General features: G+C 32.7%; 7 protein-coding genes across 7 annotated transcripts; 2 read left to right on the top strand and 5 right to left on the bottom strand.

Moving 5' to 3' along the window:
* Positions 1-92: 92 nt before the first annotated feature.
* Positions 93-1,115, top strand: FG386_000425 (SEC14 domain containing protein; the record flags this gene model as incomplete). Its single annotated transcript, XM_067339775.1, has 1 exon — positions 93-1,115. The coding sequence occupies one exon, from the start codon at positions 93-95 to the stop codon at positions 1,113-1,115; it is 1,023 nt and encodes a 340-aa protein (XP_067196471.1).
* Positions 1,116-1,239: 124 nt separating this feature from the next.
* On the bottom strand, positions 1,240-3,783 carry FG386_000424 (galactosyltransferasehypothetical protein; the record flags this gene model as incomplete). The annotated part of the gene is made up of 1 exon (XM_067339774.1): positions 1,240-3,783. The coding sequence occupies one exon, from the start codon at positions 3,781-3,783 to the stop codon at positions 1,240-1,242; it is 2,544 nt and encodes an 847-aa protein (XP_067196470.1).
* Positions 3,784-4,000: 217 nt separating this feature from the next.
* Positions 4,001-6,070, bottom strand: FG386_000423 (uncharacterized protein; the record flags this gene model as incomplete). The annotated part of the gene is made up of 1 exon (XM_067339773.1): positions 4,001-6,070. One exon carries the CDS (start codon positions 6,068-6,070, stop codon positions 4,001-4,003), a length of 2,070 nt encoding a protein of 689 aa, XP_067196469.1.
* A 504-nt stretch (positions 6,071-6,574) lies between these two features.
* FG386_000422 (uncharacterized protein) lies at positions 6,575-7,471 on the top strand (the record flags this gene model as incomplete). Its single annotated transcript, XM_067339772.1, has 3 exons — positions 6,575-6,782; positions 6,927-7,010; positions 7,092-7,471. The coding sequence occupies 3 exons, from the start codon at positions 6,575-6,577 to the stop codon at positions 7,469-7,471; spliced, it is 672 nt and encodes a 223-aa protein (XP_067196468.1).
* A 405-nt stretch (positions 7,472-7,876) lies between these two features.
* On the bottom strand, positions 7,877-9,847 carry FG386_000421 (transcription factor E2F wHTH; the record flags this gene model as incomplete). The annotated part of the gene is made up of 1 exon (XM_067339771.1): positions 7,877-9,847. The coding sequence occupies one exon, from the start codon at positions 9,845-9,847 to the stop codon at positions 7,877-7,879; it is 1,971 nt and encodes a 656-aa protein (XP_067196467.1).
* Positions 9,848-10,351: 504 nt separating this feature from the next.
* On the bottom strand, positions 10,352-12,157 carry FG386_000420 (cdc2-related protein kinase; the record flags this gene model as incomplete). The annotated part of the gene is made up of 1 exon (XM_067339770.1): positions 10,352-12,157. One exon carries the CDS (start codon positions 12,155-12,157, stop codon positions 10,352-10,354), a length of 1,806 nt encoding a protein of 601 aa, XP_067196466.1.
* Positions 12,158-12,388: 231 nt separating this feature from the next.
* Positions 12,389-16,258, bottom strand: FG386_000418 (pre-mRNA splicing factor ATP-dependent RNA helicase; the record flags this gene model as incomplete). The annotated part of the gene is made up of 4 exons (XM_067339768.1): positions 12,389-13,942; positions 14,188-15,670; positions 15,711-16,102; positions 16,160-16,258. The coding sequence occupies 4 exons, from the start codon at positions 16,256-16,258 to the stop codon at positions 12,389-12,391; spliced, it is 3,528 nt and encodes a 1,175-aa protein (XP_067196464.1).
* Positions 16,259-16,428: the final 170 nt, after the last annotated feature.

Genomic DNA, 16,428 nt, shown 5'->3' with positions numbered 1-16,428 from the left:
AGAAAAAAATATGAACGTTCTCGTTTTGTAGAAAATTACTAACTTAAGTAGTTTTTATTTTAATAACAACCCTTTTACCTCTTTAAATTAAAATGAAGATTCGCTGGCCGAAAGGTCTGATACTTTATTCAAACAAAAAAAACTCTCAAGAGTTGGATGTTAGTGAACAGCAGCTCAAATTGAGTTTGCTTCTTGAAAACTTCAATACTAGAAAAGATGATATTAGTGAATTAGATTATAGGCTTTTTCTCAGATTTCTGAAGGCAAGGCAATTTAACGTTGATAAGGCAACTTTAATGCTGAGGAATTATTTTACATGGAGAGAGAAAAATAACATATCAGAAATTATTAACAATACCCAGGTTCCAATTAAACTTGAATTATACCCCAGAGCATATCACGGAGTTGACAAGCTTGGTAGGCCTATATATGTAGACTGTATCGGAATTAGTAATATCAAGAAATTACTTGAACTATACCCAGAAATGAATTTCTTTAATCATTGGATTTATGAATATGAGTTCCTTGTTAATGTTATATCGACATCATGCCATATATTTAATATATTAAAATCCAACTCACAAAAGTGTGTGATTAACTCAGCTAATAAGGAAAAAGTTATGAATATTTTGAATTCCGAATATTTTGAAATTCAACCATTTGAAACTTTGAATATAATAGATTTAAACGGTTTCACACTTGGAAATTTTGACGGAAGTTGTAGAAAGATTATCAAAGAACTTGTTTACATCAGTCAAAACTATTACCCTGAATTATTAGGTAAAATGGTTGTAATTAATGCTCCGAGTATCTTTAGTATCATATGGAATTTTGTAAAACCTCTTATTGATGAAAAAACTGCCAAAAAAATCTCTATATATACTCAACATGATAATTGGAAATCAGTATTACTAGAATTTATAGATGAAGATCAACTTCCTAGATTCTTAGGTGGGAATCCAAGTTATGAAGGTGAGTGGTTGAATGCAAATTTTGGTCCATGGTCTAATCCAACAATATTGGAATGTATAGCAGAGAAATATCCAGAAATACCAAAACAACTAATATTTTCTCACTTTGTTTCTAAAAATAATGAAAACTTACCTGAGAATTAGTAATTGATATGAATTTTAATTATAAATTAAATTTAGTCTTAACTAAAATTGATCATATTTTAGACCTTATAGATTATTTAAATATATGCTTAAATTATTATTTAATTAAATATCACTTTTTGTTTTATTTACCTCCTAATTCATTTGCAGCTCCAATTAAAGCATCTGAAAAATCATCATACCAATCTGACAATGAACAGTTTGAAGTCCAAGTATCTCTAAAATGTCTCATTTTTCCAAATGAGTCTCCCATTACTCCATGTCTTATTCCTAGTAAAGTAAGTAGGATGTGACCATGTAATCTATTAGTAATTACAAAATTTGCCCTTGAAAGGAATGCCATTCCATCAATTGTTCTTGAAATGGACTTTTCAATAAAATTAGTTTCCAAGACGTTGTTGTAGTTAGCATCACTATCTAACCAATCGTCTACGACAATTGTGAGATAATCAATCCATGTGTCATTCAATATAATCTCTTGATTTATTAAATTTTGTTTTCTTATATCACCTGAATTATTATTTTTTAGAAATTTTTTCATGTTATTAATGGTTATTTTGCCCATTTTAACCATAGTTCCATTGAAGTTTATCTTTGGTGCTTCATTATCTACTCTCGCGTGTATCAATATGTCCAGTGAAGGTATTCCTCTTCTCTTTCTTTGATCACCTATCATAAACGCCAAATCCGGCAATAATTTGATTTCTATTTCGCTATTTGAATTATTGAACATTTCTTGTAAAATATTTAAAGAGGAAGTATCTCTAGCAGCAAGGAATAGTGCACCATTGTGCTTCAAAAATTTTTCTTTAGTAATTAACTTTTTGTCTTGGTCCTTAAAGAATACAGTTTGTGGAAACATAATTATCTTGTATTTATCAAAGTCATTCAATATTGTATATCTTAGTTGATGGTGATGTATATACAAATCTCCAAAATTACCACCCCCGTGGAATAATATTGCTCTTTGCTTCAAAGGTACCGTAAATAAACCTAATATTTCTTCATTGTTGTAATCCTCTACCAAGTGAATTGCCTTAACTATCTTTATATTTAATGTTTCAAGTAATATTAATGCACCTGTAAAAATTGCTGAATCACCTCTATTTGGGTGATCCGGAAAGCCAACAAATAGTACTTCTTTTGTTCCAAATAATATATTTGAGTAGTATTCTTTTAACTTGTTTGAATAACTTATAATTAAATCTTGACAAGGATGATCCCTATCTTGTGAATTATTTTTCATTTGAATAGTCTGAATTGTTTTTCCCAGTAATTTCAATTCTTTCGTTTGTTTAGTAATGTTAATAATATCTGAAATTGGGGTTTCTGTATTTTTATATTTATATTCTGGATATGACATTTCTAATGTGCTTTTTTGCCTAGGTATGTAACTAAGCTCCTTACTCAGAACATAATTTTCCTTGTATTTTTTATCTTTAATTGTGTTATTAATATTGAAGTAAAAGAAACTATTAAATTGATTATATTCATCGCTGATAACAGTTAAATTTTTTAATATCGCATTTCCCCCAAGAATAGAAGAGTTTGTCGAATTTAAAGGTCCAAAAAACACAGGTTCCCAATATTTTGATGAAATAGTGGGGTCAAACTTTGAAATACACAAATTAGTTGATAAATGATTACATGAATATGTAGGGGAACGACTTTCACCATTAAGTAAGTAATCTAAAAATTCCATCATACTTGTGTCATGCATCAAATGAAAAGTAACAGGTTTGAACCCTCTATTATTGTATTCACTGCGATAGGAGATAAAAGGATTATGAAAATGAAATCCAGGAATTTGCAATATTGATTTTTGACCGACGAGTTCAGTAACTAATAAAGAAAGGGATGCATCTTCGAATGTTTTGAATCTCAAACCACCATCATTGCAAATATCCAGGTATCTTTTGCCATTTTTAACGAATAAGTCAACCAATGGTCTGCTCATTAAATATCCGGCACCACCCCTAATTCCTTTGATTACCTCTCCATGATCCTTCCAATTAACCGTATTTGACCTACTGCTTGGTGATTTTACCAAAGAATCCTCTAATGTCAAGTATATCTGTCCACCAACTAAATAATAATCATTATAATTAATGGAACTCAATTCATCAAGCAAATTTGATAATATCACAAATGTGTCATCGTCCAATTTCATGTACCACTTTTTTTCAGGCCAATTATTTAACATCCATTCAAAAGATGCCAACGTTTTGCAGCATAAATTAAGATAGTTCTCATCACAGTTTGGTACCATCGTAGGGATGCTGGGGTACTTTCTTGATGAAACTAAAATGTAATTACTTGAATATTGAGTGTTTACTAATTTATCTACTCTACAAAGATGTTTTATCCAACTTTTTTCTAAATTCTTTACTCTGGTATTAAAATACTTGGGTGCTGTTAATATCGCAAAACCAATGTCACATATCGACAAGTCACTTTTATATTCGCTCAAAGTATCTTTTTCAAACAAATTATCACTATCCTTTTTTTGTTCTAAATTTTCTTCGTCAAAGACCTGAAAAACTCCCTTTGTCAATTTCCCAGTCTCATTTTGATTTACAGAGTCTCTGTATCTTGAATAAATAAAATAAACAAATGAACACCCAGTAAAAAGAGAAAGTAATGCCAAACTATAATTCGTTTTTCTCATTATTTATACTATAAATAATACCATCTATGCAAAAAAAAACACAGTAAAGCTCAAAATATCATTATGTGAAAAAGTTTCACGTAATTGTTTTATGTGGTACATACTGCATGCATAAATTAATAATGTGGAAAGTTGAGATATAATTCAGAGCAAAACAAATAAAAAATAATATTAATAAAGTACAAACAAATAAACTTAAAACCGTTAGTGATTATGATTATTTTAAGCGTAAATGAACCTTTTGTAGTTCTTTTTTCTGAAGCTTTACTATTTCATTTGTGTTGTCTAGTTTGTCTGTAAGTTCATTAGCCAATTTAAGTAAATTATCTAATTGCTGTTGAAGTAGTTTACTGCGTTGTCTTTCCTCAGATAATATATCTTCTGTGCGTTTCTTTTCATTGCAAATTCGAATGTACTCTTCTTCCAAAAGCTGTTTGTCTGTAATTATTTGTTTCAATTCTTCCTGTAATGAATTAGAGGGTGAAACATTCTTTGTATTGACTTTTGATGTCAGTGAAGTATTAAGATAAATAATTTTTTTGTCATCCAAATCTTTCTCAATAGGTAACTCACTACTTAAGGAGTTACCTAAAATATCTATTTCAATTACTTTAGTACACATATTTAAATTTATTAGTTTGTTTATTATAATTTCTGGAGGTCTTGAATAATTTTTCGCATTATTTTTTTCTAGATTTCTTACTGTATCTTTATAGTGTTTAATTTGGAGCTCCAGTTTCTTGATATTTGAATTAAATAATGCCCTTTCTTCGCTCAGCAATTCTCCTAATTTTCTATATTCATTTTTCTCTGAAATGTTCTGGTTTCTCAAGTTACCAATAATTACTTCAAATCTCTGTATCTCCTGTGAATGGCTAATTCTAGTTTCATTTAATTGATCCTCTAAAGTACGAATTCTATTCAAATAAGGTAATGATATCTTGTTTTCAGTTTCATTTGTGTGTAATAATTGTTGTCGGAGCTCCATTATTTCATTTTGAAAATTCTTTGTGGACTCCATTTTTTCTGATTCTAAAAGAGATATTGTATTTTCAAGTTCAGTCACTTTATATTCAAGCATTTTGATTGTATTTTTTTGTTTTTTATCTGTTTCCTCAAATTTTACGACTTTATTTGTCATAATTTCCAAATCCTCTAAATGGGTCTTGTTATTCTTTACTTCATTTTTGATATGTTCAATATCGTGGCTTAATAATTTATTTTCATTCATTAACTTAATATTTTTATGAGTTAAATTATCTATTATTTTTTCATTTTTGTCCAATTTTTCATTTAAACCAAATATTTCTGACTTCATTGACGCTATCTCTTCTTTTAACAATAAATTTTCTTTTTCAAGATTCCCAATTTGTTGGAAAACAAACAACGGATCACTTGTAGTATTGACACCTAAAATAGGGTTAACTTCATGTTTAGAATAACTCTCAGTTAATTCATTGTCAAGAGTCGAATTCATTCCTGAATTTAAATTTAGATCTATATATTCAGAATTAATGTGATTACTTGAAATATTGTCGCAAATTATATTTGATATTCTATTAGAAGTATTATGGTTTTTTTCATTAAGAGATAAATCTGATATTTCAGTATTTAAAATATCGCTTCTCCCGATTATATTTTCCGAGTTCACACCAAGACTGTCATTTATAGCCTTATTCTTACTCAAGTCTTTTATGTTATGTTTTTGTACCGTATTATCGGATTTAATGTTACTTTTTGATTCTGTTTCTAATAATAAGCAAGATGATTTATCTGAAGGTTCCGAATTATCAATCAATGAGCCATAAATATTCTTATAGTTGTTAGTTGGGGGAAAATCATTTTCAGGTTCTGTTTGTTTAACTCTAATCCCAGAAACATCATCAAAGTTACTTCTATTTTTAAAACCAAATAAATCATCCTGATTTACTTCAAGATAAATATTATTGAATGAAGAGAAATTGTCTTGAAAATAGTCATACTCATCCGTTGTTTGTTTTTTCTTGTCTTGATTGTTCATAAACTTTTCGCCAAAATTATGAGTTTGTAGAGAAATATTATTTGTTACCCCTTTTATTCCAGATGCAAGATCCCCAACTAGTACGCTTGCACTATTCCTAATGTTGTTTGCCTTCTCGGAAACATTATTCTTTTCTGCCCAATTTACAATACTCGACGTTATTGACGCTCCTGTATTAAGTACATAGGCCGAATCTTTTGGGTTATTCTTAACTGCATCCTTAATAACATAAACTTTGTCAAACGCATTTTTAAAAATTGATTGCATATGTATCAATACATTATTTGAGTCAAACTATCGACGAAATTTTTTTTTAATGTTAGAAAACAACCGCCCTAAATTACAAGAATGAATAAGCACACTAAGGTGAAAAAAATTTAGATTAGATAAAAAAATGATCAAACTTGAAATATCAAAACAAATAGAATTAATAATAAATTTTTATATTGATCTAAATTATTTTATTTGTAATACTTGATTAAATCATTTACAGTAATATAATATAATAAAGTTTCGTGAACTAAAACTACCAAATATTTTGTAACTGTACCATTATTATGATTACAAACTAATAAAAATATTAATTATAATACTTATTTTACTATATTAATATGTGTAAATAATCTAAATGAATGCACGTAAATGAAATTTAACAAATTTCAAAAGACAGTAAAATTGGGCGCTACAAGACACTTGCATGCACGGACCAGAGCATTTGAGATGAAATGCAACATAGAAGTGCATTAATAATTAGAACAGGGTCATTAAAAAATGAAGAGATCTTCATCAACAATAAGACCTCTGAGGTCAGCTTCATTTAACAAAGATGTAATCGATCACAAGAAGACTGACGATTTACCTATTATTATTCCGAATAACGAAAAAAAGCCATCTAAATTATGTAGCAATAATAAAATACCGACGCAAAAATCAAAAAGATGGTTCATTATTTTCATTATATTTACACTTTTTATGTTTGGTATGTTAATTATTTATTGGGTGACAAAGAGTGTAAACATATGAAAAACCATGATATATATGTTACTTTATCTTTGCCACAAAAAAGCATTTAAACATTAAGTTCGCACTTATAAACAATATTAATAACTCTTTCATTCTTTAGGTTTTATACTTTATAGAATTTTCCTTACATATACCCTTTCATTTACAAGAAGAGATAGAAATAAGAATCAAAAACGCAGTAAAGGTGAGTAAATTTATTGTTCATCTTAATTTTTATTATTAATTTAATTATTTCAATGACTTTTTTTTTATAATCAATAAGCAGGTGACTATTCACAAAGTTCCAATGACCCTTATGCAAATATGTTAGTAGACTCGAGAAAAAATGAAGGTTTAGAAAATTATGAAGAAAAATTGGGGCCTATACGAAAATATAATAAGGATTTGAGCTCAAAAGAGTTTAAAAAGAAATCAAACCTCAGGAGAAAACTATCAGAGGAGGAATTGCAACTCCAATATGAATATGAATTAGCGGTAAATCCCTCGCTGGAAATTTTAGATGAAGAAGAAATAAAGGAAGCCATTGAAAATGGTACAATAGATCAAACAGTAGAGGAGGCAGAGGAGATAGAAGAAATTATTAAGGAATTAGAAGAAACAAAACGAGAAAAAAAGCAAAAAGGTTTTAGAGGTAAAAACAAATAAGTTGATATAAAAAAACGGATATAAACTCCAAGTGACTGGCTCACAGTACGAAATTCCTACTGTTTGAACTGAACTGAGTTGATTACGTTAATCTACCTTATTCAAAAGTAAAAATTTAAATGAAGGATTAGTTAAAACTGTAACAACAGCGATTGAACTCTTTCATTTTGTAGGTGAAGGGAATATATCTAAGTTCTTTTATTTAATTTTTCACATAACATTTTTATAAATACCCTCAAAGTATTAAAGAAAAAATGATTATGATCACTAATTTTCAAATAAATTAATTTTTAATCCAACTAATTAATTAGATGTATTTGCGAGAAGTAATAATGTGGGAAATAGGAAACGTTTTTGAAAACAAAAAAAAAATACACCCACTTCTCCTTTGCCTTGCAATATTATTTATTCATTGAAGTCGTTGACACTCTCATTCTGGTCACCTGTTCCTGAAGAATTTGAACCCTGATCATTGCCCCCTGGACCATTACCGTGCTTGGAAGCGTTATTACTGGTTTCTGTAGCTTCCATCCATCTCGCATCTGGGTGGTGAATAGAGGGAACATTCGAAGGTCTATTTGGAGCATTATTAATTATACTTCCCCATAAAGCACTTGAACCACTAGAATCCTCATTTGTTTCAACTGCTTGTCTCTCAATTGCACTTGGTACGGAAATACTTTCATCCCTAATATTGTGGTTACTATGTGAAGTTAGTGTAATATTTGAATGTTGCCCAACTGTGGGATTGTGAATATTAGATGAATTATTATTCTGGGGTCTACCCTGGTGACCAGAGGCAAAATTTCCAACAGAACCTGAAGAATGTGAGTTCGGTCCATTGTTTGCGATCGTATACTGCTCAACAATATCATTAAAACCGAGTTGTTGACATGCCTGAAGCAACTGGTCTTTTCTTTGAATTAATGTCTTCTCCATGACTTCGTATTCTGAATTAGAAAGTACCTGCAACTTGTTATAACTATTGAACCAAGGTATTGAATTAAGAGCTTCATCATCAGTATTTTGTGTCAATTTTACGCTCATATCTACAGTCCCAAATGATGAAAGAACAGCATCCCGCTCGACAAGCACATCCGGGACGGAAGCGGAACACATGAATGCATTACGGCCCATTTTTTTGAGGATTCCAATTCCCTCTAATACATTGGTAATATCATAGAGTCTTCTCCTTTGAACATCCATATGTGCCTCCGCAGCTGCAAGATCTATAATTCTACTTTCCCCTTGTTCATATAAATACTGTATAAAACGCTTTGTCATCAATACAAGGCCATTTTCAAATCTAACTGAATGCCTTGCATCCTCTGTGCTAAATTCATTGAACTGAGATCCATTGTGATGGGCTGCAGGAGTGCCAATCATATTTACACCGTTTGCATGTTCAATAGTTTCTATTCCGTCAGCTAAGGAAGGAATGTGTGGAAGAATCGTGCCAGAAGGTCCAAGGGAAGCGGTATCCATTGTATTGTGACGTCCTGGACTTCCGCTTCTTCTTTTGCCATCAACCGAATCTCTTCTTCCTCTAACACTACCCATAGGGGTCGAAGATACGCGTTTCCTAGCCCTTCCCCTAGAATTCGTTATAGGACCACCAGAAACGTTCATCTGATTTGAGTTAGAGGCAGCAAACGCCGCTGCCGCTGCAAGTAATTCTGATTTGTTGTCAGCGCCAATACTGGCGTTACCACCGTAAATCATCTGCAAATGCTCCGCCGAATGATTGGCTCCGGTGGTTGTGTGACTTAGATTTTGACTATTTTGCATGCCAGATGCACCCGGACCTGGAACTAAGGGGGGTATCAAATTTTGAAGTTGTGATACGAATTGATTAATATTACCTTGTTGCCCAGGAGAAGGTCCAGAAGAAGATACTAAACTGTTTAGTAGTGTTATATTTTGATCATTAGTTGAACCTGAACCCATTAGAAGTGGAAGTATATAAGGGATTGAACCACTCATTGATCCACTATTGGTAGTAGCACTTGTCGCACCAGAGGTTCCGACAACATTGAGAGGTTCAATGTTATTATTTGAATCGCTAGAATTTCCTGCTACATTGGTTTTAATTGCAGTTGGATTATTTGTAACTGAACCGTTTATTAAGCCTAGGAGTTCGTTTATAGTTACCTGGTCTGCAATCTGAGGAGGAGGAGGATTCACAGAAGAGTTGCTATTATCATTGCCTGAATTTGGAACAAGGTAACTCAGTAATGAAAGAACGTCCTGGGAATTTGTGCCTGTACCAGCATTCTGATTATTAGAATTGGTGCTCTCATTTAAAAGTTCAGAACTAACGGTTGTAACTACATCTCCAGCATTTCCGGAAGTAGAAGTTGATGAAGACCCTAACATTTGTGAGTCAAAAGGTACCTCTTTAGTTGTATGAACCAAATAAGCTTTACTTTTTACCTTAAACTTGAATTACCTTAAATACGTGGAAAACTACCCATTGAATTTTTGAAGCGGAAGCGGGAGTAAAATGGAGCGCTATAACAATCCTCCTAATTTAAATTTTAAATTATATTTCGTTCACTATATCTTTACGTAATTATATACGCTATCCCTGCAGGTATAGCTTACTCCCCTCTCGTGGTATATCTAAATCAAATATATCTTACCGCAAATATAAGATACGCACAACCAATCCTACTTAACGAAGAAGAAGGCAGAGACATTGCGGATATTTGCCGCTGTTATCCCGCGTCTTAGCGCACCTGGCGTGGATTCTCGGGTAACAAGCTCTAAGTGGGCAGTTTTTAGAGGGAAAAGTAAATTTGGGAAAATTTTGAGAAAGCGTTATTATTAAATAGTTCTAGTTTGTACGGATTGTGGTTTGTAACATTCTATTTATTAGTGTTATCTCCTATAAACGCAATATTCATACCCTTGACCTCTATGGTCGTAGGGGCTTGTCCTTCCACTTTTTGTGGAACTGACCCTATTCATATACTCCATGTTCCCCCTGGGAGGGCTTCTCCACCACTTATAGTTATTACCAGGATGACCGCTGTTGGGTGGTGATGGGGAAGGGGAATTAGGGTATCTTCTATGTCTGCTCCCCCGATCTTCGTAAGGGTCCCTTCTGCGAGAATATCTCGTGTACCAGTATTCTTGTTCAGACTCCCTTTCTAGACTCCGAGAGTTATATTCGTCCCTTTCGAGGTGGTCCCGTTTCCTTCTTTCATATTCAATTCTATCCATTTCATTATATCCTTCATTGTCATATGTTGAGTGATGTGTTCCTATGTCATGTTCTCCGTTATATCTGTGTTCATTATGCTCTCGCCCTCTGTATCTATCTTTGTACCCCGTTGGACTTTCTTGGCGCTCCTTGTTTGACTTTTTTGGTCTAATTACGTCGTAACCATTGTTTGGGCTTATACTAATTGACATACTTGACTTCCTTCTTTCAACATTAATATTAGTATAGTTGGGAACTCCCCTAATGCTAGGATCAAGTTTCCTTCTAATACGCTCAACAAAGTATGCTTTTCCAACCTTTGCATTAGGTGCGCCACTTATTTCTGATGGAGGTTTAAATCTTCCTTGAAGTTTTTCGCGTAATTTTCTTGCAGTTAAAGAATGAAATTGTTTTCTCTTCACCAAAACTGACATGTCTAATTTTTTTGGGATTTTTCCATGCGAACTGCTGCTATTTAACCATGGATGCTTTAGGGCTTCAGAAGCAGTAAGGCGTTCTGTAGGAGAATATCGAAGCAAACTGAGCAGTAAATCCAGTGCTCGAGACCCGACTTTGCTTTTAACACGAAAAACGAACTGTTCATATTTAGGTCCTCTACCTGAACCCAAATTTTTTAATAATGGGTTAAAATCTGAATCTTCCCAAAGAGGCAATTTCTCATATTCAGATAGGATGTCTGAAGGAGGAGGGCCAAACAAATCACCAATAGACTTCAATATTCCTTTTTCAGTCTCACTACAAAACAAAGGTTGTTGGAGAATTAGCTCGCCTAAAATACACCCAACTGACCACATATCAACAGCTGTATCGTATACTTGGGAACCCAATAAAAGTTCAGGTGGTCGATACCACAAGGTTATAACTCTATTAGTATATGCTTTATTCCTACTGTCATACATTCTTGCTAACCCAAAATCTGCGAGTTTCAAGACGCCTTCGGCAGAAATAAGCAAATTTGCACATTTTATGTCTCTGTGTATTACATTATTTGAATGGCAATACTCCAAGCTCAATAACAATTGGCGTATTATAACCTTTATATCAATAACTCTAATAGTTCTACTTTCAAGTCTAAGACTTTCCATGTATCCAGTTAGATCAAAAGGAAGATATTCAAATACCATCCAAACTGAACCCTTATCCATATACTTATTATTATTTGCAACTTTATTGTTATTATTATCCCTTGTTGAGCTTTCGCTGCTAGATTGTCGTGGTTTTGAAAAAATGACTCCATATAGTTTTACAATGTTTCTGTGATTTAACTTCCTCAATAGTATAATTTCCCTTATTGCAGACTTTGAAAACCCCTCTCTGGTTTCTTTAGAGATCAGCTTTTTTAGAGCAACACTACGATTTCCAATAATATCTTCAGCAAGCCAAACATCACCAAATGCACCATGACCGATTCTCCTAATCTTTACAAACGAACTTAAACTTCTACTGCTCATTGTCTTCATTATAAAAAATAATACTCTTCATAATAGTGTTAAATTTAATAAATAAAAACCTAATAAAACATGTTAAAGACTTTCATTTATATTGTTCGGAAAGCAGTATGTACGTCATCTACTGTTTCAGGTTAAATTAAAATGTTGGCGGTAACAATCTATTGAGCTAACTTTGATGTTTAAGGGAGTTAGAGTGAGATGTTTATAAAATAATATAAATTAACAAGAACAGAAGAAATATTACTTTCTCCTCTTTGATAGTCTCCAAGGATTATTGTCTTCATACTTATTATATAATGGTTGAATTTTCTCCCTAATTCTCCTTTTTGAGAGTTTGCTTTGGTCAGCAAATTGAAATAAATTCGGGGCAAAGTCAACAAGCCAATCTGGATTTATGGTACAGCAGTCTCTTATATACTCCTTGGTTGTGAACACTAGTTCATGGTAAAGTATCCACTCTGGTGACTTGTTGAACAATGTACTTGAAGGGTGTAAATAAACCTGTTGATTATCGATAATGTTTCTGTATCCCTCCTGTGAATCCCTTCTACAAGCATTACTAAAAAATCCTGCACATATAGCCTTCCTGATCCTATCGCTGTCGTTCCCTGCAGAAATTATTTCTAATTTGTATTTATCGAATATATTAATTAACTGAATCCGAACGTCTTGGGCACCTTTCAAGGCTCTAGACTGCAAAAAATTTTCAAAACACCATGGAACAGAATATCTTTGCTTTTTCCACGAGTTATAAACATTCAAATATGTTAAATGATCTCCCTGATAGTGATAGAACTTTGACTTTTTCCTGTCAGCCTCTGCCTGTTTATCTTTAGGACGGTAGAAAACGTTCTGAACGGATAACATTGAAGTTATTGTAATTATCTCATCTGAACACCCAAGGTCAACTGAAGAAAGAACCATTTTGCTAAGCTTCGGTTCCATTGGTAATTCTGCCATTTTTCTTCCGAGCCTAGTCAAAAATCCCTCTTCATCAAGCGCACCTAATTCAAATAAGGTTTCTAGTGCTATTAAAAGTGTTGTTGTTGGAGGAGGGTCCATGAAGTCAAAGTTTATTAAATCATTAACACCTAGAGCTTTCAATAGCAGTACTGTATTAGAAAGATTCGTACGTTGTATCTCAGGAATTGTAGTAGGCAACATCTCAGTATGATAAGAAACCTCTGTATACAAACGATAACATTTTCCAGGTCCAGTTCTTCCTGCTCTGCCAGACCTCTGATTTGCACTAGCTTGAGATATAGGGACTACCATTAAATTATCCATCCCAGTTTTTGAGTTGAAAACCATAATTTTACAGAAACCCGGATCTACAACAAAATAGATACCATCGATAGTAAGTGACGCTTCAGCGATATTAGTGGCTACTACACATTTTCTGCATCCTCTTGGAGCTTCTTCGAATATCAATGACTGTATTTCGCTTGGTTGAGAAGAATATACAGGAAGAATTATCAACGGAGGTGGTTTTAAGTTTTCCAATTTTTTCATTCTCTCATGAAGTGTCTGACAAGCATTGTCAATTTCTTCTTGTCCAGTCAAAAAGAGTAATATATCCCCCGGCGGCTCACGTAAATGAATCTGTAAAACTGTAACTAGTGCTGCTTCGACATAATCGTCAATTGGTTCTTTTGAGTACATTATCTCTACCGGAAATGTTCTTCCAGGAATCCTAAAAATATTGCAATTCATAAAGTACGAGGAGAATTTGTCCGCTTCCAAAGTTGCGGAAGTCACGATCAACCTAAATGACGGACGTTTTTTGCACGTTTCCTAAAAAAAAGTAAATATTTGAAAACAATGGAGTATTGGTTATTGAAAATTTTTTATTGTATCATTGGTATCTGTCTAATAGTAAATATCTGATAATATTAGTCATCAGTCAATGAACTTGCAAATCCTTATTGTCCCAATTTGAAACAATTAAACAATTATGTTTTAATTTTAGACAAACTCAGGACTATCAAATATTTGGGTAAAACTCAACCCCATTACTCCGAAAATTAATTTAAACATACCTTGAGTAGTCCAAAAAGAACATCTGTAGTTATAGTTCTTTCATGTGCCTCGTCTAACATTATAACACTGTATTGAGATAAAGTACAATCTGAAAGAGCCTCCCTCAAAAGCATACCATCAGTCATATACTTAATTTTAGTATCTGGAGATGTTATATCTTCGAAACGAATTGAAAATCCTACTGTCGAACCTAGGGTACACCCAATCTCCTGTGCAACACGTCTGGCAATAGAAGTAGCGGCAACTCTTCTGGGTTGTGTACATCCAATTATTCCACCTTCATTACAAAACCCCTCTTCAAATAAATACTGTGTAATTTGTGTGGTTTTCCCACTTCCAGTCTCGCCAATAACAACGATTATTTGATTTTTTCTTATTAACTCAATTAACGAATCTCTTAATGGAAAAATTGGTAAATTTCTTCTTTGCTCAGAAATAGATTTTAATGTGTTGTTTTTGTTTCCAAAACTCAAGCTCTTCCCTAAGAATTGCCTTTTCCATTCAGGGTGTACTTGCGACGTCATTCCAATTCCTTGTAATGCACTTGCAACTGTTCTTTCACCAGGACCAGGAATTGGATCCTCCCACGGTCTACTCATATCTCTTGGAATACTATCTAGAAGTGCCTTCTCTTGAAATTCACGTATTTCCCTACGCTCCTTTGCAATATTTGACGCGATTTCTGCTGCCTTACTTAGACTTCCGCCTGGATTTGCAAATATCTGAATAGAGGATTCAACATTAAATTTTTTTGTTGACTGACCTTTTAAGAACTGAGGTTCATAATTCCTTAACTCTATTTCCGTCGAAAGCTCAATATTACAGGAGTCAAAGTCCTCATTTATATCTCTTAAACCGAAAGAATTAGCCTCATCAACTGACAATGCACCTGAATTAACCAATTGAGTTATTTCCCACTTCTCATAATCATTCGTTATTCTGTTTTTTGATTCATTAGTACTCATTTTTTTATCTGTCAGTTTAATTCCTGTGATTGCACCATATCCTTCCTTAACAATATCATCCTTCATTCCAAATCCGCTTGAAATTGTGCTTTTAAGCCCTTTATTTTTTTGATTTATATCCGTATAATTTGGTTTTTCCTTTTTTAGTAATTCAAGTGCCTTTTTACTTAGTGGTGCCTTCTCATTTGGTATTGCAAATCGCAGTTCCTCATGTTTATTATAAATAGAAGAGGAACTAGATTTGACTTCTTTTTTCACTTCTTTTGAAATGTATTTGCTGTGAATAATTTCATAAATATCGCTCAAAAAAGTTTTTGGTAAATCTCCCCCATTCAACTCTTTTATTTTATCTCTGAAGTCTTCAAATGACTTGCTCTCTTTTCCCAAGTGACACAAAAATTCAGCAAGATCTCTATCCTCATTTTGCCATTCTTCATATATTCTCAACTGAACTTTTCTTAATATTCTTAATTCCTCTAGTTCTTCCATATATAAGATTATATTACCGTTAGTAGTTCTTGTAAATAAAGTGGCGCTAATGATCATATGACCCGTACATTTCACCAAGTGTTAGCTCCATTTTGTTTAATTTATCATCAATCTCCTTTTTTCCTTTTATAAATTTATCAATGTAACTATTAACTTCATTATCGAAACGATTGTACATATCATTGAATTCATTAAATGTCTTTTTTAACTGCGCATTACATTCATTATTTTTTTCTTTTAGATTCCTGATTCTTTGCAAGAATTTTTCACCTTCAATACCTTTGAGAAGTCTGAGGTTTGCTAGTTCATAAACAGATTCGTTTGCTGATTCAAACCAATATGATACGTCATTTGCACACTTAGCAATCTCTTCCCTAACAATAGACAATGCCTCTTTGTCGTCTGTTTTTTGATCGCGAGTAATTATGGGTGCGTCTTCTGGAATTAAACTGAATGCGTCCTGAAAAATAGGTAAATGTTACTAATAGAAAAAATAATAACAAACTTAGTAACTTACAGCAATGCACTGTAATACACTATTAAGTGATATTTGTAATCTAGTAATTGAATCATTTGGACTTGAAGAAGGGATTGGAGATCTTTTAATGTCGCTCATTATTAAAACTACTTTTTGGAGTATATACTTTGATGCAGTCAAGAACCTCCATCGCATTAGTTATATGCTCAATATTTTTATTTAAAATCATGCACTGTTGCCGCCCTTTATACCGCCAAGTTATTTCCGTCTCTATGAGAGACGAATGAAACCTTGAAAGATTACTAATT

The sequence above is a fragment of the Cryptosporidium ryanae genome (genome assembly GCF_009792415.1).
Source record: "Cryptosporidium ryanae isolate 45019 chromosome Unknown contig_13, whole genome shotgun sequence".
In the NCBI taxonomy this organism is placed as follows: domain Eukaryota; phylum Apicomplexa; class Conoidasida; order Eucoccidiorida; family Cryptosporidiidae; genus Cryptosporidium; species Cryptosporidium ryanae.
The sequence above is the reverse complement of the archived record's forward strand: the minus strand, read 5'-3'. Positions and strand labels throughout refer to the sequence as shown.